At 35.6% G+C, this 22,797-nt stretch overlaps 1 protein-coding gene across 2 annotated transcripts in view; it reads left to right on the top strand.

Moving 5' to 3' along the window:
* The window catches only part of KIF3A (kinesin family member 3A), a 50,824-nt gene that overhangs the window by 8,288 nt on the left and 19,739 nt on the right, over nt 1–22,797 (top strand). For both annotated transcript variants that reach the window (XM_023738999.1, XM_023739000.1), the window contains 6 exons: nt 7,856–8,000; nt 8,154–8,238; nt 9,765–9,870; nt 16,295–16,434; nt 18,743–18,940; nt 19,261–19,435. In XM_023738999.1, coding sequence (XP_023594767.1) covers nt 7,856–8,000; nt 8,154–8,238; nt 9,765–9,870; nt 16,295–16,434; nt 18,743–18,940; nt 19,261–19,435 — 849 coding nt within the window. The remainder of the gene's footprint in view (nt 1–7,855; nt 8,001–8,153; nt 8,239–9,764; nt 9,871–16,294; nt 16,435–18,742; nt 18,941–19,260; nt 19,436–22,797) is intronic.

Below are 22,797 nucleotides of genomic sequence, written 5' to 3' on the forward strand. Positions count from 1 at the left end.
ATTGTACTTCAGGTGAAGGCTTACAGAACAAATAGTTTCTCATGAAACAGTGGTACACATATTGTTTTATGACATTGGTTAACAACCCCACAATATGTCAACCCTCTCCCTTCTCGACCTTTTATGCCCCTTTAGTCTTGTTCTGTTTTATGAGGCTGTCTAACCTTTGGCTGAAGGGTGAATCTCAGGAGTGACTTCATTACCGAGCTAAAAGGTGTCCAGGGGCCATATTCTTGGGGTTTATCTAGTCTCCATCAGGCCAGTAAGTCTGGTCTTTTTTTGTGAGTTAGAATTTTGTTCTACGTTTTTCTCCAGCTCTGTCCGGGACCCTGTACTGTGATCCTTGTCAGAGCAGTTAGTGGTGGTAGCTGGGCACCATCTAGCTGTACTGGATTCAGTCTGGTGGAGGCTGTGGTAGTTGTGGTCCATTAGCCCTTTCAGCTAATCTTTCTCGTGTCTTCAGTTTTTTTCATTCTCCATTGTTCCTAAAGGGGTGAGCCCAGTGGAGTATCTTAGGTGGCCGCTCACAGGCTTTTAAGCCCCCAGAAGCTACTCATCAAAGTAGAATGTAGAACGTTTTCTTTATAAACTATGTTATGCCAATTGAACTAGATGTTCCCCAAGACCATGGTCCCCACAGCCCTCAGCCCAGTAATTCAGCCCCTCAGAGAGTTTGGATGTGCCTATGGAGCTTCTATGACCTTGCCTTCTACAAGTTGTGCTGGCTTCCCCAGTATTGTGTACTGTATTATCCTTCACAAAAGTTACCATTTACCTATTGTCTGTTTAGTGTTTTTCCATCCCCACTCCTCCCCACCTTGTAACCATCAAAGATTGTTTCTTTTTGTTTGTAAACTTTTTCATTAGTTTTTATAGTAGTGGTCTCATACAATATTTGTCCTTTTGTGATGGACTTATTTCACTCAGCATAATGTCCTCTAGATTCATCCATGTTTGCATCCCACAGATTTTGACATGCTGTATTTTCATTTTCATGCAGTACAACATACTTTCTACTTGCCCACTTGAGTTCTTTGATCCTTGGGTTATTTAGATACGTTATTTAGTTTCCAAATATTTTGAGATTTTTCCAGACATCTTTGTTATTGATTTCAGATTTAATTCAGTTGTAGTCAGAGAACATATTTTGCATGACTTCAGTCCTTTTACATTTATTGAGATTTGTTTTATACTTCAGAATACAGTATATATTATTAAATGTTTCAGGTACATATGAAAAGAATACGTATTCTGCTGTTGTTGGGTGGAGTGTTCTATAAGTGCCCATTAGGGCAATTTGTTTGATAGTGTTGTTCAAATCTTCTGTAGCCTTACTGATTTTTAGTCTACTTGGTTTATCAATTATTGAGAAAGGGGTATATTAAATTACCTGATTATATTTATGGATTTGTTTGTTTATCCTTGTACTTCTGTCAGTTTTTGCTTCATGTATTTTGAAACTCTGTGAGTAGGTGCATAAATGCTTAGGTATTATTAGTATGGCTTGATGAACTAATCTTTTTCATTATGAAAAATTACTTTCTTTTTACATGACAATATTCTTTGCTCTGAAATCTATTTGTCTGATATTAATATAGCCACTCTAGCTTTCTTTTGATTCGTTTTAACATGGCATTTTTTTTCTATCCTTTTACTTTTAGCCTATTTGTGTTTTTATTTGGAAAGTTCATTTCTAGTTGGTAGCTGTGTTGGAAATCCCTAAGATCAACCCCAGTTCAATGATTTGCTAGGAGGACCCATAGGACTCAGCATAAAGTTGTACTCATGGCTTTGATTTATGAAAGTGAAAGAATAATTTAAAAAAAAATCAAAGGGAAAAGGCACATGGGATGAAGTCAAGTAAATCAGGTGCAAGCTTCTTAAGAGTCCTCTCCCAGTGATCACACATGATATACTTAATTCCTCCAGCATTGACAACATGTATGAAAGGTTATCTACCAGGGAAGCTCATAAGAGATTGAGTACTCAAGGTTTTTATTGACGGCTGATTGTGTAGTCACCCTCTACTTGGTGCATAAGGAAAGCAGTGTTTAGCATAAACCACATTATTTTATAAAAACAGTTTAAGCACAGTGAGCCATTTTATCATTAGGAAATGGTGGGAACCCTCCCACAGTCGACGTTTACAGATGCCACCAAGGGCCAACCTTGCAAAAGCAGGCATTTCAAAGGATGGCAGTCTCAGACCTGCTATATTAACTTTTTTCTGCACAGCAGTATATAGTTGGGTCTTGCTTTTTTTTTTAATCCATTGTTGTTATGTCTTCCTTTTAATGGGGGTGTTTAGACCATTTACATTTAATATGATTATTGATATAGTTAGGTTTAAATCTTCATCTTGTTATTTGTTTTCTCATTGTCCTATTTGTTCTTTGTTCCCTTTTCCCTCCTTTTATGGCTTCTTTTGGATTAATCAAATACTTTTTATTATTCCATTTTGTCTTCTCTATTTGCTTATAGCAGTAACTCTTTGCTTTATTATTTTAGCAGTTGCGTTAGGGTTTATAGTGTAAATCTTTATTATATCACAGTCTATCTTCAGGTGATATTAACCACTTCATGTATAAGAACTTTACAACAGTATATTTCCATTTTTCTCCTCCTAACCTTTGTGCTGTTGTTAGAATATATTTTACTTTTGCAGGTTATAAACTCATTGTTTATGTTACATGTGTAAACCTGATTATTATTACGCCATCAGTTATCTTTCAAAGAGATTTAAGTAATATGAAAAAAATTCATATATATTTTCCCATATAGTTACCATTTCTGGTGCTGTTCATTCCTTTTCGTAGATAAATGTTTCCATCTAATATAATTTTCCTTTGCCTAAAAAACTTCCTTTAGCATTTTTTGTAGTGTAGGTGTGCTGGTGATGAATTCTTTCAGCTTTTGTATGTCTGAAAAGGTTATTTATGTCACCGTTGTTTTTGAAAGTTATTTTTACTGTGTATAGGATTTGAGGTTGACAGTTTCTTTTTTCAGTAGTGCTTTAAAGATGCTGCTGCACTGTCTTCTCTCTTGCATTGTTTCTGATGAGAAATCTGCTATCATCCTTATCTTTATTCCTCTATGTAACATATTTCTCTCTGGTTGCTTTTAAGATTTTTTTCTTTATCATTGATTTTGAGCAATTTGATTATGATATGCCTTGTTGTATTTTTCTTCATGCTTCTTGTGCTTGGAGTTTATCAAGATTCTTGGATTTGTGGGTTTGTAGTTTTCATCAAATCTGGAAAATTTTTGAGCCATTATTTCTTCAAATATTTTTTCTGTCCCTCCTTCTGCCTTTTGAGGACTCCATTTACACATGTATTAGGCCTCTTGAAATTGTCCCTATTGATGTTTTGTTCTTTTTTCTTTTTCCCCAGTTTTCTCTCTGTTTTATTTTGGAGGGTTTCTATTGGTATGTTTTCAAGTTTACAAATCTTTTCTTCTGCAGTATCTAATCTGCCATTAACCCCACCCTGTGTATTTTCATTTCACACATTACAGTTTTTATCTCTGGAAGTTTGATTTGGGTCTTTATTATATCTTCCATATTTCTGCTTAACTTTTGAACATATGCAATATAGTTATAATTGTTTTAATGTCCTTGTCTGCTAATTCTAAGATCTATATCAGTTCTCAGTTGGTTTTGATTGATTTCCTCATTATGGGTCATGTATTTTTGCATTTTTCTATGCTTGGCAATATTTGATTGGATGCCAGACATAGAGAATTTTACCTTGGGTCCTGGATAGTTATTTATTCCTGTAAACATTCTTGATCTGTGTTCTGAGATGCAGTTACTTGATAACTGTTCGATCCTTTCAGGTCTTCTTTTAAGATTTGTTAGGATCAGAAAAGTGCTCAATCTAGGGTTAGTTGTTTCCCACTACTGAGGCAACACCCTTTAGTATACTGTGCCTAATGTCCCATGGATTATGATGTTTTCTAGGCTGGCTCGTGGGAACAGGTACTGTTCCTGGCCTGTGTGAATGCCAATCTCTGTACCTTCTAATGCTTTTGAATAGTTTTTTCTCAGCTTTGGATAGTTTCCTCACACTCATGGGCAGATCGGTACTTACCTAAATACTTGAGGAAGACCCTCTGCAGCTCTCTGGTGCTCTCTCTGTGCAACTCTCTTCTCTATGGTATTGTGTCCTCTAACCTGTAGCCACTTTGGTTTCCTTGGACTCTCAGCTCTCTTTCTTCAACTCAGGAAGTCCACTGACCTCTGCCTAGGTTTCCCCTCCTGCTTCATGTCTTGGATTCTCTCTCAGAACAGTAAACTGGGCAATCATAGGACCCATCTCGCCTGTTTCCTGTCCTCCAGGAATCACAGTCCTTTGTTGACTGATATTCAGTATCTTGAAAACTGTTGTTTCATGTATTTTGTATTTTTTTTTTTTTTTTTGGTGTTGTTGTTGTTTGTTTCAGCTAGGAGTGTAAATCTGGTCTCTGTTACTCCATATTGGTTGGAAGTGGAAGTATTGCTAGTTTAGTTTTGAATTAATAAAATTGTGTTGTTTTTTTTTTTTAAATTATGCAGAGTAGTATTTGAATGTTGTCATGGATTGAATTGTATCCCCCAAAAAAATATGTGTATCAATTTGGCTAGGCCATGATTCCCAGTGTTGTGTGGTTGTCCTCCATTTTGTGGTTGTAATTTTACATTAAAGAGGATTAGGGTGGGATTGTAACACCACCCTAACTCAGGTCACATCCCTGATCCAATGTAAAGGGAGTTTCCCTGGGGTGTGGCCTGCACCACCTTTTATCTCTTGTAAGAGATAAAAGAAAAGGGAAGCAAGTGGAGAGTTGGAACCTCATACCACCAAGAAAACAGTGCCAGGAGCAGAGTGTGTCCTTTGGACCTGAGGTTCCTGCGCAGAGAAGCTCCCAGACCAAGGGAAGATTGATAACATGGACCTTCCTCCAGAGCCAGCAGAGAAAGCCTTCCCCTGGAGCTGATGCCCTGAATTTGGACTTGAAGCCTTCCCTTGGAGCTGACGCCCCGAATTTGGACTTGTAGCCTATTGGACTGTGAGAGAATAAATTTGTCTTTGTTAAAGCCATCCACTTGTGGTATTCCTGTTAGAGTAGCACTAGATGACTAAGACAGATGTCAAAGGAATTTTCACCTATTTTCCAATATATTATACTGACTGTGAGAATTGTTGATAGCAACAAATAGGGAGACATTTTGAAAAAAGACAAAAATTAGAAATCTGTAATATGTAATGCATTTACTTTCTATTATTCAAGTGTAGTTTAACTCTAACTTTTTGGATTCTGAATGGCAGGTACATAATCCTACTGTTTTTAATATATGCATAGGAAATGAGGAGGCTGAATAAATCTCAGGTCATTTTTAGTTTTTAAAAAGTAAAGTTTTAAGAGAAGTTGATGTTGAATTAAACTATAGTGTTAAGAGTTGTTATGCTAGACATTTAAAAGCTAGAAATTCTGAATCTCATCTCTGAAAATAAGATGAAAGTCTCTTATTCTTGAGGATCTCTGGTCTTTATTTCTCAGTTCTGGAATTAGTGATCTTTTCGTGTATTTAATGTGTTCATAAAAGTTATATTAGAAATTAATTGTGAGTTTAAAATTCTTTTTTGGTCATTTCATAATGGTAAAAAATATGGACCTTTGAATTAGTTGGACTGTGTTCAGATCTTGCCTCCACCACTTGTGACATTCAGCAAGTTACTTAACCTTGCTAAACCTCCATTTCCCCATCTAAAGTATGAGAGTAAAAATAGTGCCTATGTCTTAGGATTGTGGTGAAAACGAAATAAGAATGTATATAAAGTATATTTTCTATCACACAGCAAACAGTCACAAAATGGTAGCTGTTGTCCTTATAAAGTTCATTATTTCCTTAATAATACAGTGTGTTTGTTCTAAAATATCAGGTCATGTTATTTTCAGCTCCTTTGAATGTAGTAAGTTACATTCGTAAGAGCAGTTTGAAATATTTAGCCAGTTGAAAAAGTTGAGACTGTTTCATTCCCGTATGTAAAAAATGGCTTCTAATGTGATTAATTTATTCTATTTTCACAGAAAGTCTAAGAATGATGGTGACACTTGAGAACAACTGAATAGAATAGTAGTAGTTGAAGAGACTTTTACATTTACGCTATTACTTTCTAGGCTAACTTCTCATTCTACAGTGTCTCCTGAGGAGATCTCATCCATTTCCATGGCTTTGGTTGACAAATGAATCTCATATATCTAGCTCCCTGCTTGACACATCCATTTGAGATGTCATAGGCACTTCAAGCTCAGTAGGCACCAAACTGAATTCATGATCTTCCCCTTCAAATTTGTTCTTCTCTAGTGGTGTTCACCATCTTAGTATATGTTATTGCCATACACCCCCTTATTCAAGCCAGAAGTTTGAAGTCATCCTTGATTCTTCCTTTTTCCTGGTGCCTGCTATGACTAGTCAGTGCCCAGGTCCTGTTGATTTTAACTGTTAACTATCCCTCAAATCCTTCCACCTTCCTCTTTCCCACAGTACCCGCCATGTCACTCCTCTGACTGAAAATCACTCTGTGGCTTGACTTTATACTTTTAGGATAAGATCTAAAAACTTTAACATGGCCCTGTGTGATTAGGCACCTGCTGATTTTTCTCTATCTGCAGCCACTTTCCTTTTCCATCTCTGTTTCTTCCATTTCATTTCCATTCCTTAAAATCTCCATGCTCTTTCTTGCCTCTTGCCACCTACTCTTTGCCTACCTAATTCTTATTCTTCTTTCAGGTCTTATCTTGATCCTCACGTCTACTGGAAAGCCTTCCTTGACCACCTCCCTGTTCCTCCTGCGACAATTCCCTGCCTAGATTATGTCCCTTGCTCTCATCTAGCACTCTGTGTCTCTCATTCTGAACACTGATCATACTTAAACAGTTCTTAGACCAACATCGCCTCCCCAACATTACACATACCATAAGATTGAGGATTGGTTTGTTCTGTTTGTCACTGTGTCCCTGGTACATAGCATAGTGCCACACACAGATGTGTGGTAAATATTTGTTTAATGAATTAATTTAGGTATTTAGAAAGTTTAAATTGTAGCTCTGCTTACCTGCTCTAATTGTACTGTCACATGTTTTGTTAATCCCTCCATGCCTTCTGTTGTTGTTAGATGCTGTCCAGGTGGTTCCGACTCATAGTGACCTATGTGCAACAGAGCGAAACGCTGCTCGATCCTGCGCATCCTCACAACTGATGCTATGCTTCAGCCCGTCCTTACTGCTGTTATTTTTTTAAACAACGAGTTTATTTTAGGATTAAAAAGAAAAAAGCTACCATTTGTTGGTGCTCTCAATCAGACATTGTGTTGGTCACTTTACGTAAATTGTCTCATTTGGTTTTTAATGTCAGTGTAGAGTAGTTATTTTTATCTTCATTTTACGATTGAGGAAACAATCTCTGGATAGATAATTTCTCAAGGTCAAGTGGCTAAAATGTGGCAAATGTGGATTTAGACTGAGGTCTTTCTGACTCTGGAGCCTGTATTCTTTCTTTTACTGTACTTACATTACTTTCTCCAGTTTAACATCTACATTAAATAAATAATATACACATTACAAGAAATTTGATGTAATTTTCTGTAGTGTAAGATTTTGAATTTAGGGTTTGGGATACTTTTTATTAATAATTAGGAATATCTCATTGACCATGGTACATAGTATTATAATTGTTGATGATAAAGAAGAAATTTGTACTACAATGAATTTTAAATTCAGGACAGAAATTACAGCACAGTGTCAAAAGAATTTTAAAAGCCATTGATTTGTAGCTTTACTCTAAAAAATGACTTATTCTCTTCATTTTCAGGAACCATTTTTGCATATGGACAAACCGGAACAGGCAAAACTTTTACCATGGAAGGTGTTCGCGCTGTTCCTGAACTTAGAGGAATCATACCAAATTCATTTGCTCACATATTTGGTCATATTGCAAAAGCAGAGGGTGATACAAGGTAAAAAAAAAAAAGAAAGTTTTTCTTTCTAATATTGAGAAGCACAAGCATGGAAAATGCATAAGGTGTAAATTTTCTGAACACTTTTTAAAACTGTTCTTCATAGATATTTTACTGACTTTTATGTTTTTTAAAATAATATTTTATTTATAGATTTTTGGTTCGAGTGTCTTATTTGGAAATATATAATGAAGAGGTTCGTGACCTTTTGGGCAAGGATCAGACACAGAGGTTAGAGGTAAAGATAACTGAAATTTGAGTACTTTCCAAAGCAGTAGAATGTTTATTAAAGTCTTTTTTGTATAAAAGTTAATTTTAGTATTTTACTAATTTTTTGTCCAGGTAATACAATCACATGGTTCAAAAATCAAAACACTAGAAAAAATTATGTATTGAAAAATGTTCCCACCCCATTTTTCCCCACCCTAAGATAATCACCCTAAGATAAACACTGAAAAGTATCTTTTCAGGGTTCATTTTTATAAATACAAACATACAGTTTTTTTTACACCAAAGGTAGCATACTGTATACATTGATCTGTACCTTACAGAGAGATCCCACTACCCTTTACACAGTTTTCCTCAGTGGCAACATTTTACAAAGCTATAGTACAATGTCATGACCAGGATATTAACATTGATACAATCCACAGATCTTATTCATATGTCCCTAGTTTTACTTGTACTCATTTTTATTCTATACTATTTTATTAAGTATGTAGGTTTCTGTATTACTGTTGCAATCAAGGTACTGAAAGTTCCATCATCACAAAGATCCCTCATATTGCCCTTTTTTTCTTTTCCCTAAGTTTTATTTATTTTGTTGTTGTTATTGAGAATATACACAGCAAAACATATACCAGTTCAACAGTTTCTACATGTACGATTTAGTGACATTGATTACATTCTTTAGTTGTAGCAAATATTCTTACCCTCTTGTTCTGAATTGTTCCTCCCTCATTAACATAAACTCACTGCCCCCTAAGATCCTCATGTTGCCCTTTTATAACCATATCTACCTCTCTTCTGACCACCCCCTTCCTCTCCCACCTACTCCTGTTCCTAACCTCAGGCAACACCTAATCTGTTTTCCGTTTCTATATTTTGCCATTTAAAAAATGTTATATAAATGGAATCCTACAGTATGTAATCTTTTAGGATTACCGTAGCTTTTTTAACTCAGCTTAATTCCCTGATGATTCATGGCAAGTTGTTGCATGTATCAATGGTTCGTTCTTTTTTATTGCTGAGTAGTATTCCATGGTATATATGTATGTACCATAGTTTAACCATTCACCTGTTCAAGGACATCTGGGTTGTTTGTAGTTTTTGGCTACTACAAATAAAGCAACTATGAACATTTATGTACAGGTGTTTATGTGAACATAAATTTCCATTTCTGATGTAAGAGTACCCTAGAATTTAAGTCAGAAATTTTTAAAGTGCCGGAAATATAGCTGTTAGAGCTAGTGTCTGATGTAGTCATGAATACTAGTGTTCTCAATCTTTCTTTAATCTGAAGGAAGAAGCCAAAGTTCCTAATTGAGAAATTCCAGTTTGTACAGTTAGGTAGGAGATTAACACTCCAAAGACCACTTTCACTGTGCATTTTAGAATAGAAAAATGTGAGAATATATGCATAAATATCAGATAATCGCAGAATTTGTAATTGACACATTATATCATTAACAAGTAGATACTCAATAAATAATTGTTAAAGAATTATTGATGTAAGTGTAAGTCGTATGTTCTTTTTTTTTTTAGGTTAAAGAAAGACCTGATGTGGGAGTTTATATCAAAGATTTATCAGCTTATGTGGTAAATAATGCTGATGATATGGATAGAATTATGACACTAGGCCACAAAAATCGTAAGTGTCGTGAGTAATTGTGATTAAACATCTATGTGTTGAGTAGTCTGGTTTAGAAACAAAACTGGTTTGACAGTTTGCCACATAGAGACTGTATTGTTAGGTTTCTTGAAAACCTTCCCTCTTCGGTTGTTTGCTATAGAGAGGCCATATATGAATGAAGAAAATCACATACTGTTTTCTGTGCTGGCCAAGATTTTATCTCCTGTTAATAGTGATGTTCTTTTGAATCTCTCATATAGCTTGTCTCTTGTTTACTATAACAATTTGTAATATTTTTTGAGTACTTACTCTGTGGCAAGGAGTCCCTGGGTGGCGCAAGCGGTTAAGCGCTTGGCTGCTAGTCAAAAGGTTGGCGATTCGAATCCACCCAGAGGCACCTCAGAAGACAGACCTGACGATCTAGTTCTGAAAGGGCACAGCCTTGAAAACCCTATGGAGCAGTCTACTCTGCACACATGGGGTCCCCAGTCTCACACATGGAGAATAGACTCCACAACAACTAACAAGAACAACAACAGTGTGGCAAGCATTTGTGTTAAGTACTTTGTTAGGAAGATCTTTCAATTTTCACAATAGGCTGTGAAAGCACTAAGTTCCTTTTGTTGACAAGAAAAGCAAAGCAAAATTAAATGAAGTGTCATTCTTTTTAGTAACTGTTCCAAGATTTTGTCTAAAGAATTAAAAGCTTCAGATTAAATAAGAAGCAATATTTAAGACATAAGTAAATGCTCCAGCCTAATACTGGTGCTGCGAATTGCAGATTAGAAGTAAAAGATAAAAACATAGGCAATAAAGAAATTTTTACAAGTTTTTATGACAACTAAAGATCTAGCAAAACCAAGGAAATTAAACAAAAAGTTAAAAAATCAATTGGATTCCTATAAACTAAGAAAAGACTAATAAGACCAAACTGTAAAGAAAAATGAGCAAAAGATATGCATAAATATGTTATTCATAGAAGAACTGTGCATAGCCAGTAAACGTATGAAAGAATGTTCAACTTCGTAAGTGGTCTGGAAAATGCAAATTAAAACAAGAGTGAGAGAGATTTCACCCAACAGATTGGATGGAAGGATATCCAGGTTGGTGAGGCTTTGAAGAAATGGGGCATTAGTGATGGGAATGTAAATTGGTATAGCTTTTTTGAAGCGCAATGTAGCAGTGTCTGTTGAAATTTTAGAAGTACATTCCTTTTGAACCAGGGTTTGTAATTCTAGATACCTAGATGTTTTAGTTACCTCGCGCTGCCATAACAAAAAATACCACAAAAGGGGTGGCTCTGAAGAACAGAAATTTGTTTCTTAGCGTTCTGTAGGCTAAAAGTCTAAATCAGGGTTTCAGCCATGTTGATTCTTTCTGTGAGCATTTCTCCTAGTTTTTGGTGTCTGCTAGCATTCCTTGGCATTCCTTGGTATTTTTTGGCGTGTGTCTTCCCTCTGTGGCTCTGTGTCTATTCTGCTCTTTTTATGATGCAAAGCAAACCCTTATTTCTCAACAAGACCATATTTATAGGTACAAAGGTTAGGGATCTCAACACATTTTGGGGAGACATAATTCAATGTGTGATAATATCTATTTTAGAAAAATATTTTTAGGTGAAAAATATATACCTTATTACAGCATTATTTGTAATAGCAAAAGATTAGAAATAGTCTAACTATGAATAGAAGACTAGTTATATTTATATTCTGGTACAGACATACTATGAATTATAATGAAAATGTTAAAAATAATGAGTTAAGTCTACATGTAGAGTCCTGGGAGATTTTTAAGTTATACCATTAAATAAAAATAAGAAAGCAAATTACAGAATACTGTATACTGTACGATCCCGTTTATATATATATGTGTTTTAAAAACCCAAACAAATTGTTAAACATGTATTTGGGCGTGTGTGTGTGTGTGTGTGTGTGTGTGTGTGTAGTCGCCCGTGTGTATATGTAAAATACAAAATGAAAGGACAGAGGTAATAGTGGTTACCTTTAGGGGAGTAAGATTGGGGAAAAAGGGTGTAGGGAGCTTTCACTTACTGCTTTCTGTGTATCTAAATTTTTGAAGTTTTGTTATACCAGGAATATGTTCACATGTTTATAATATAATTAAGACAATCGTAAAGGAAGATTCCATTCACAGTAGTGATGAAAACCTCCCATTAACTGCTTGAGAATTCATTTAATTTGGTATGTGAGATTTGTTCAAGGAAATCGAAAAAATTCTAATGAGAGAGATAAATGATTAGAAGACCTACCAAAGATGAAAATCCTCTTAATTAATAAATAGATCGAGCCCAGGAATTAAGCATTTACTATAAATCTCCAAGGAGAAGAATTGAATAATAAAAATACAAACTTTATCATATGTAAATTAATATAATAAATATCAATAGGAAAATAGCAGAGAAGGGGAAAGTATGACCATACAGGCTTTTACCCTAAATAGTTGTAGAACTGATACAAATATGAGTACCCATTTTGTATAGGTGGTCAGAGTATAGAAAGAATTAATTTTACACTTAAGAATATTAGTCATGTCACAGTCTGCCTACAACTAAATGCAAATTTAAACTAGTAAGGTATGTTTACATTGTGGGCATCATTGTAAATTGTTTAATATTTCTGCAGAGCAGTATTTTTTCAGACTTTAAGCGATAATCCTTTTCTTTATAAACTGTCTTTTTGAATAGGTAATTCATACATATGGTATAAAATTCCAAAGGCAAAAAGTATATGTTGAAAAACAAGTCTCTCTCCTACCCTTGTCTCTCAGTCATCTAGTTCCCATCCCCAGTGGCAACCTCTAATAGTTTCTCATGTGCCCATCCTGATAGAGTGTGTGTGTTTAAAGAGAGAGTGCTGTTCCGTCAAGTCAATTCTGACTCATAGTGACTCTGTAGGACAGAGTAGAACTGCGCCATAGGGTTTCCTAGGCTGTACTCTTTACTTACAGGAGCAGATCGCCAGGTCTTTTCTCCTGAGATGCCGCTGATGGGTTCTAACCTCTGACCTTTTGGTTAGCAGCTAGACACTTAACCATTGTGCCACCAGGGCTCCTTAGATAGTAGCATGCTATGCTTTATTCACTTACTATTATCTTGGAGATCATTTCACATTAACACGTTAGCCTATATATAGTCATTTTTTAATGACTAGCATTTTGTTAGGTGAATTTTGTTGTTGTTGTTAGATGAATTTATTTACCTAATCTTTTATTGATGAACTTTTGGGTTGTCAATCTTGCTATTATGAACAATACTGCAATAAATATTCTCGTATGTACATGAATTTATACATACGCAAGCACTTTTATAGGGTAAATTTTTCCACGCCCCTCTTGAAAAGCATAAACACTTATTTTTCCTTATTTCAAAATGCATCTTTTGACAGAAAAACAGTGTATTTTAGAAGAAAACAATTTTTTTGTTTTAATTGAAAGTGTGTTTTGTTTTTATTTCCATTATGTGATGTGTCAGTAGGTTGAAGCATTGAGTCTGCAGGTAGTCTCCAACTTACGACGGGGTTCCTTTCTGACGACTCGGTCGTAAGTTGGTTCTGATGTAAGTCGAATACCTCTTTTTTTTTTTTAGTTTTCATTATTATTACCTTTTATTATCAGTATCTTTATAAATCCAATCTTTATTTGTCTTTGGGGGTTGGAAACATTACATGTAAACTTACAGATGTATTTTAATGTATGCGTATATAAAAAAATAACAAATCATAAAAATTTACTCTGACCATTGAAGAATTGGCTTTTTGTCAGTTGCGATAATAATTCCACTTGTGGAAGGTTGTGGATCATCTGGATTATCCCTGGGAATGGGGATAGTGTTTCTAGTCAGAAAATTAGTGACAGTTGTCTGTATGGTCTTTTTCTTTTTTTCTTCATATGTTTTGAAGTAAAATCTCAATGCTTCCTGAATCTGCTTATCTACTTTGGCAAAGCAATCAGCATTTGGGTCCGTGTTTTCAAGCAACTGAATCCCCTGATACAGTTTAGAAAAAACTTGAGCTAATCCTTTCACTGTAAAATTTTTTGACAACTCTCCATCCTTCCTCATTATTTCTTTCTTCAGCATTTCTTTCCTCTTCAAAATCCATAAGTCCTGAGCTGTCAATTCCACTTCTTCGTGATCTATGAGCTGTTCCACATTAGCAATATCAAGTTCTAATTTCAGTGTTCTTACCATATGGACAATTTTTCCACCCATCTTTTTCATCATATTATCCTAATCAGATGTGTGGAGTGTGTTCGCATAACTCAGCAATTTTTTCAAAATTCCCTGCATGCATTTTCCCATAACTTCCTCCCAGGAAGATGCAGTGTTCCGGATATACTGAAGAATACTATAATTCTTCCAGAAATCACATAATGTTGCCATACCTCCATCTGTTACAGTTACTGCCTGAGCAAATGTAGTCTGTAGATAGTATGCCTTGAAAGTGGCGCTGCAACATTGTATGTAGTACATATTACTAAGGGTAAGAAGTACCCAAAAAAAACAAAAGGGCAAGCGGTTGTAAGTGCTGTTCGTCATACCTCGACTACCTCGTAAGTCGGGGAGTACCTGTACTTGATTGCCACAGGCTATTCTTTCCTTGTTGTTGTGTGCCCATCAAGTCGATTCCAGCTTATAGTGACCCTGTATGACAGAGTAGAACTGCTCCATTGGGTTTCTCAGGCTATAATCTTTACAAGGGCAGATCGCCAGGTGTTTTCTCCCACGGAGCCACTAGTGGGTTGAAACCGCCAACCTTTGGTTAGCAGCCAAACTCTTAACCGTTGCTCCCCCAGGGGTGTTTTATTCTCTCCTAGGGATTGTAAAGTTCAATATAGGTCACTTTTAACAGCTTGTATGTTACATTGCTTTGTTTTCATAACCAGAAATAGAGAAAAACCAGAATCAGAAATAGCATGGTTTACTTGTATTAAATCATTGTATTATATTACAGTATTAAAATATTTAATATGCTTTTTTCAAATATCTGTTCCCTCCCACCCCAAATTGAAAAACAGTGATTGATAGTCACAAAGCTATAAAACTATTCCTGCTCTTTGACCTGGTAATTCCAATTTGGAAAATACATCCCATGGAAATACCCTAAAGAGAAAGAAAGATACCTGTGCAAAGATGTGCCTTATGAGGGCCTAAAATGGGAAACAATCTCAAATGCCTCACAGTAGGAGAATAGCAAAATCAATTATAGTAAATTTTCAGGTTGTTTTTATGTGGAAATGTACGTAGGAAATAATGGTAAGTGGAAAAAGCAGAAGATAAAATAAGATCTGACATTCTGTGGAATAGCATGTATCTGTATTACTAACCATCAGATGATTTGTAGTGGTGCCAAATTTATATTTTTGGAAAAAATTATACATTCATAATTTAGTTGAAAAGAAAATTGAGAAATATAATATAGAGTCACAAATTCTTGTTTTGTTTCACTTACCTTCATCCACTGAGCTTTACTTTTCTTTATCAGTACAGTTATTCAAGTTATCTGACCTCAAATATGACTATATGCTGATAAAGAACACCTTTTTAATATTTAAATTCTAAACGTTTTAAATTCTATAACCAAGGCTTGCATGAGAAGGTTCTGTATGAATATATAAAATAAGATAGATAATTTTGAAACTGAGTAAAATTAACATAATGCTTTTAAAATATTTTGGAATTGAAGGAAAAAACTAGTACATGCCTTTTATAAAACAAAACAGACCTTTTTCTTTGTTTACTCAGATATATTCATGTAAAGTATACATTCACAAATACTTTGTATATTTTATATGGCTTTTTTTGTTTTACAAAATGGGATCATATTATATATTCCTCTTAACTTTCTTTTTTTTTTCCTTTCACATGTCATGGCCATCTTTCTATGTCATTAGATATAGATCTACTTTATTCTTTTAAATGAATGCTTAGTAATCCATAGTATGTCTGTTCTGTAACTGAGTATCTATTGATTGTTTCTGGTCTTTAACTGTTGCAAACAATGCTGCTCTGAATATCCTTGTATGACCTAATGCATATGTGCAAGTATTTCTGTGATTTAGATTCCCAGAACATAATGCTATTTAAAGACAACTGAATTAGCAGTAATTTTTCTTAATTGACATGAGTTTGTGTGTATGTGTGTGTGTGTATAAATTATTTTTTGAGCTAGTAATACATGCGATTAAAAATAAGTATTTTGTGCTAAAATTATTTCTTTAACATGAGAAGTATTGCACATTGTTATCAACATAAATTGTTGGAGACATTTCTAATAATGGCTAAATTCAGCTATACTTTTATGGTTTAGTCATGCTCACTGGATTCGGTTGTGATGAAATTATGTATTTTAAATTGTTCTGGATATTCAATTATTTTTCAAGACACTCTGTTACACTTTTTAAGGATTGTCTTCCTTTATTAAAGGTTCTGTTGGTGCAACTAATATGAATGAACATAGTTCCCGTTCACATGCCATCTTTACAATTACTATAGAATGCAGTGAAAAAGGCGTTGATGGTAACATGCATGTCAGGATGGGAAAACTCCATCTTGTTGATCTTGCTGTAAGTAACAGGATACTACTTAAGGAATAATTCTTCTGATTTCTTTTTTCTTTATTGTGCTTTAGGTGAAAGGTTACAGCTGAAGTTAATTTCTCATTCAAAAATTTATACAATACTGTTTGGTGACATTGGTTGCATTACCCACAATGTGATAGCATGCTCCCCCTTTCCACCTCAGGTTCCCTGTGTCCATTCATCCAGTTTCCGTCCCTTCTTGCCTTCTTGTCCTGTTTTTGGACAGGAGCTGCCCATTTGGTCTCCTATATTTGATTGAACTAAGAGCATGTTCGTCACGTGTATTATTTTTTGTTTTGTAGGCCTGTCTAATCTTTGTCTGAAAAGTGGACTTCAAGAATGGTTTCGGTTCTGGCTTAACAGAGCATCTGGGGGCCATAGTTTCAGGGGTTCCTCCAGTCTCTGTCAGACCATTAATCTTGTCTTTTATGTGAATTTGAATTCTGTTCTACATTTTTCTCTTGCTCTGTCTGGGACTCTGTTGCGTTGCCTGTCAGGGCGGTCATTGGTGGTAGCCTGGCACCATCTAGTTCTTCTGGTCTCAGGCTGGTGGAAGCTCTGGTTCATGTGGTCCTTTTAGTCCTTTGGGCTGGTATTTTCCTTGTGTCTTTGGTTTTCTTCATTCTCCTTTGCTCTGAGTGGAATGGGATCAATAGATGTATCTTAGATGGCCACTCGCAAACTTTTAAGACCCCAGATGCTACTCACCAAAGTGGGATGTAGAACATTTTCTTTATAGACTATGTTATGCCAGTTGACCTATATGTCCCCCGAGACTACAGTCCCTAGGCCACAGCCATTTGATTCTTCAAAGTGTTTGGATGTGTCTAGGAAACTTCTGTGATTTTGCTTTGGTCCACTTATGCTGTCTTCCCCTATATTGTATGTTGTCCTTCCCTTCACTGAAGTTGACACTTGTCTACTATCTAGTTAGTGATTTCCCCTCTCCCTCCTTCCCCACCCTCATAAACATCAAAGAATGCTTTTTTCTGTGTATAAACCTTTTCTTGAGTTCTTGTAATAGTGATCTCATACAGTATTTGTCCTTTTGCGACTGACTTATTTCACTCAGTATAATGCCCTCAAGATTCATCCATGTTGTGAGATATTTTGCAGATTCATCTGTTCTTTATCATTGCACGGAATTCCATTGTGTGTATGTACCATAATTTGTTTATCCATTCATCTGTTGCTGATTTCTTTTTTATTTTATAAATAAATGAAAAAGTGAAAAGATTTTCAAGCTGTTCACTTGTGTATGTGTGTGTTTTTTTTTCAGTTTGTTTTGTTGTTGTTAAGAATATACGCAGTAAAACAGGCACTGGCAGTTTTTACATGCACAGTTCAGTAACACTGATTACATTCTTCTAGTTGTGCAACCATTCTCACCCTCCTTTTCTGAATTGTTCCTCCCCTGTTAACATAAACTCACTGCCTCCTAAGGTTCCCATCTGATCTTCTGAGTTGCTGTTGTCAGTTTGATCCCATGTAGATAGATCTTAAAAAAGCATAATGCTTAAGGCAGACATTCTTTACTAGTTAAGCTAAACTATTGTTTGGTTTTAAGAAGACTTCAGGGGATATTTTTGGTTTAAGGTTTATTAAAGATTATCTCAGGACAGTAGTTTCAGGGATTTATCCAGCCTCCATGGCTCCAGAAAGTCTTCATTCTGTGAGAATTTGAAATTCTATTCTGCATTTTCCCCTTCATGATCAGGATTCTTCTATAGAATCTTTGATCAAAATGTTCAGTAATGGTAGCCAGGCACTATCCAGTTCTGGTCTCATGGCAGAGGAGGCAGTTGTTCATGGAGGCAATTAGCCACACCTTCGATTTCCTCCTCCTGTTCCTGACTCTCCTTCTTCCTCTGTTGCTCCAGGTAAATAGAGACCAAGTGTTGTGCCTTGGATGGTTGCTGGCAAGCTTTTAAGACCCCAGGCACTATGCAGTGAACTAAGAGGTGGAACAGAAGTACTAAACATGTTAACTTGTGTGTGTTTTTAACTTACTATTTATTATGGAAAATTTCAAGCATATACAAAAGTAGGTAGAATAAGTATTATCTCCAGTGTACCCACACCCATTGCCCAGTTTCAGCAATTATCAGCTCATGGCCCATCTTGTTTCATTTCTTTACTGTCAGCCACTCCTTTCTCTCCTGTAATATTTTGAAGCGAACTCCAGGCATCATATCAGATTTTTTACTTTAAAAAATTACGTTTTTTTTTTAAAAACTTGGTAAGAATATTATGCATTTTTGTATTTTAGCTTCATTTCTCTCTTTGTTATTAGGGTTCAGAAAGACAAGCAAAAACTGGAGCTACTGGACAACGCCTAAAGGAAGCTACAAAAATCAATCTTTCACTTTCCACCCTTGGTAATGTGATTTCTGCTTTGGTTGATGGAAAAAGCACTCATGTGCCTTATCGTAACTCTAAGTTGACTCGTCTTCTTCAGGATTCCTTAGGAGGAAATTCAAAAACCATGATGGTAAGATTTAGTTGGTGGTATGATTAACATAAGGCAGATTTAAGATTCCAATTTATGCCAAAAATTATATGTGTAATATTTTTTAAACTACTGACTATTTTACTTTGTAAAATTTGTGGTTATTCTTTCTCTAGCATTCCATGTGTACTGGCTCCATAATGGTGTTTAATTTGGAAACCCATATGTTTGACTTTTTTTTTAAAGAAGGCCAGAGTGTACGTGTGCTTCGAAAATTCTCTTTTAGATAGATTTGTAATGGTGGTATTGATTTTAGCTGCGTCAGATATAAAATGTTTTACTTTGTATTCCTAATTCGACAGTGTGCAAATATTGGGCCAGCAGATTACAATTATGACGAAACTATCAGTACATTGCGCTATGCCAACCGTGCTAAAAATATTAAAAATAAAGCTAGAATTAATGAAGATCCAAAGGATGCTTTGCTTCGTCAGTTTCAGAAAGAAATAGAAGAACTGAAAAAAAAGCTTGAAGAAGGTAACTTTTTATCAAAGTATTGATTTTATTGTTACCTAAAAGTATGTTGGTTTAACCAGTGAATGTTCTACCAAAAATCACCTATTGAAAGTTTTTTGAGTCTCTGCCATTGATATTTAAAGGAATATTTCTCTAAGGTAACTTGGTACTTCCGTACTTTAGCATTTCATTTTTAAGCTCTAGTAAAATTATATAATGTTTATGTATATGATTTTTTAAAAATTATTTTGATTTAAACCTCCGTTCCTGTCCTTATAATCTTTTGTAGATTCTATATGACCACTTTTTAAATATGAATTTTTTTTGTCTCTGTATAATAGGGCATTCTATTGTTTATTTAAATGAAAATTAACAGAGTTCTGCCTTTGTGATAGATATCAAGTCTGTTTTTGAAATAAAGTGTCAGTTATGGATAAAGCAAGTTTACTGTAAGTGAAAATTTATTACATGGCCTTGAAATATGCTTTCATACTTAAATTTGAACATAAAATTCTATTTTGGAAATTCTTTTCTAACAAAGTAATGTTAGAAAGTTAAAACGTTTAAAGACCTTACTCATGAGAGTGAGAAACTTCCCAACCAACATTAAGTGCTCAACGACTCCCTGTACCTTCATACTGGGAACAGATCCTTTCTGATTGGCAGATAAGGTAAATAAAGGGCTTGGAAACTATGCCTTCCTTTGCTCTCTGTGGGGAAACTGGTTAGATCAGAGGGGTGAAATCCAGACATGCCAACATCACCAACATTTGGAGAAGGTGCTGATTCAATAAGAGCAGTAATTGAGCTGCCTCCTAGATAATGAAATTTGGTGTTTTAAATGTGACCACTAGGTGGTATTTATAGTCAATATCTTTTAAAGACATCAGAATTTCTTAGATATGTTAATGTTGAGTTCATACCTTTGCTTTACTGTCTGTGTTTTTAACACATTTTATTTTGTTTGGACTCTTATGACATTTGTTTTTATAATCCAGTTAATAGTTTTATGATTGTGTTGTTGATCATATAAGCAATAAAGTAGGCAAAGCATAAAAAAAAATTTTTTAACTTTTAATTTTGAATTTTAACCAGTTAACCAGTTGCTGTCGAGTCAGTTCCCACTCATGGCAACCCTATGTGTGTCATTGTAGAACTGTGCTCCCAGGCTTTTCAGTGGCTGATTTTTCGGTAGTAGATCACCAGGACTTTCTTTCAAGGCACTGCTGGGTGGACTTGAACCTCCAAGCATTCGGTTAGCAGCCAAGTTCCTTTACTGTTTACACCACCCAGGGACGCTGAAGTAATTTTAGATTATAGAAAACTTGCAAGTATAGTATGGAGAGTTCCTGTATACCCTTCACCTAGTTCTTCCTAATGTTAACGTCTTACATAATCATAGTACAATTATTGAAACCAGGAAATTTTCGTTAATACAATCTGTTAACTAATATACAGATGTTATTTGACTGTTGCCAGCTTTGCCCCTAATGCTCTTTTTCTGGTGCAGAATCCAATCCAGGATCCCACGTTGCATTTAGTTATCGTGTCTCCTTAGTCTCCAGTCTGCTGTAGTTCCTCAGTCTTTCTTTGTCTTTTATGATCTTGACACTTCTGAAGAGTACTGGTCAGATATTTTGTAGAATGTCCCTCAATTTTGATTTTTCTAAAGTTCTCCTATAGTTAACCTGCCAGGTTTTCTCCTTTGTAAATCTGTTTTATTTTTCCCTTTGTAATTAATATTTATTTTGTGGGGAGATAACTTTGAGACTATGCAAAGATCCTGTTTATACTTTCTCTCACTGACTTTATCATCCATTGATGGTTCTTGCCTGCCGCAGTAATTCCGTAGCATTTGCTCAGTGGTGGTTTTCTATTCCCATCATTCCTTCTACGTTTATTATTTGGAATTCTGTTGTAAGGAAGAGCTGTCCTATTTACTTATTTTCAGTTATTGATGTCAATATGGACTCCTTGATATTTATTTCAGTCGGTGGATTATAACCCAGTGTTGTCATTATTTATTTTCGCAAATTGTCTCAACTTTGACCATTAGAGCTCCTTCAGAGTAGTTCCTATAGCCTATCAAAATGCTTCCATCATTTTTTGAATGCTTGCTTACTTTTTCTGCCACCACAAGATGTTCTAGGCTCATCTTGTCTCTTCCCTGACTCAGTCTTAGAGTCACCCATTTCTCCCTGGTTCCTGTCATTGGAGAATGGTTTTTAAGAACCAGGATTTGGCCATAGGCGTGTGCATGGCTACCCAGGTGTCATTGTTTCTAAGCCCAAAGAACAAAATATTTTTAATGAGTTATTTTGTTTTTAATCATTCTTATTTATTGTCTTAGTCATCTAGTGCTGCTGTAACAGAAATACCACAAGTGGATGGCTTTAACAAAGAGACATTTAGTCTCTCACAGTCTAGGAGGTTAGAAGTCTGAATTCAGGGCGTCAGCTCCAGGGGAAAGCTTTCTCTCTCCGTTGGCTCTGGGGGAAGTTCCTTGTCATCAATCTTCCCTTGGTCTGGGAGCTTCTCTGTACAGGAACCTCAGGTCCAAGGGACGCGCTCTGCTCTCGATACTGCTTTCTTGGTGGTATGAGGCTCCCATGTCTCTCTGCTCACTTCTCTCTTTTATATCTCAAAAGAGATTGGCTTAAGACTACCTAATCTTGTAGACCTCATCAGTATAGCTGCTGCTAATCCATCTTATTACATCACGGTGATAGAGTTTACAACACATAAGGAAATCACATCAGATTACAAAATGGTACACAATCATGCAATACTGGGAATCATGACCCAGCCAAGTTGACAGATACTTTTTGAGGGACATAATTCAATCCATAACATGGATGTATATGTATATGTATTTTTTTTTTCATTTGCATGTTTTTTTATTTGTTTTGTTTACTAAACATTGTATTTAACAGATCATTCTATGCTGTTACTTATAACAATAGTTTATTTCCATTGCCACATAATATTCTATGATATAATCAGTCTACAGTATTTGTACCTGTTTTCCTGCTGGTGGACTTTTTTTTCTTTTTTTTTTACATACATTGTTCTGAGACCTCAACCGCTCACCCCATTCTGCGACAGCACACTCCTCCGCTCTGCCCCTGATTCCCCATGAACATTCAGCCAGCTCCTAACTCTCTCTGCCTTCCCATCTTACCTCTGGACAGAAGCTGCCCCTTTGATCTCTTGTATCTACTTGAGCTAAGAGGCACACTCCTCACGAGTATCACTTTATGTCCCATAGTCCAGTCCAATCCCTGTCTAAAGAGTTGGCCTCAGAAATTGTTTTAGTTCTGGGCTGATAGAGAATCCAGGGGCCATGCTTTCAGGGGTTCCTCCAGTCTCAGTCAGACCATTAA

Source organism: Trichechus manatus, unplaced genomic scaffold (assembly GCF_000243295.1).
Source record: "Trichechus manatus latirostris isolate Lorelei unplaced genomic scaffold, TriManLat1.0 scaffold00127, whole genome shotgun sequence".
NCBI classification, from domain to species: domain Eukaryota; kingdom Metazoa; phylum Chordata; class Mammalia; order Sirenia; family Trichechidae; genus Trichechus; species Trichechus manatus.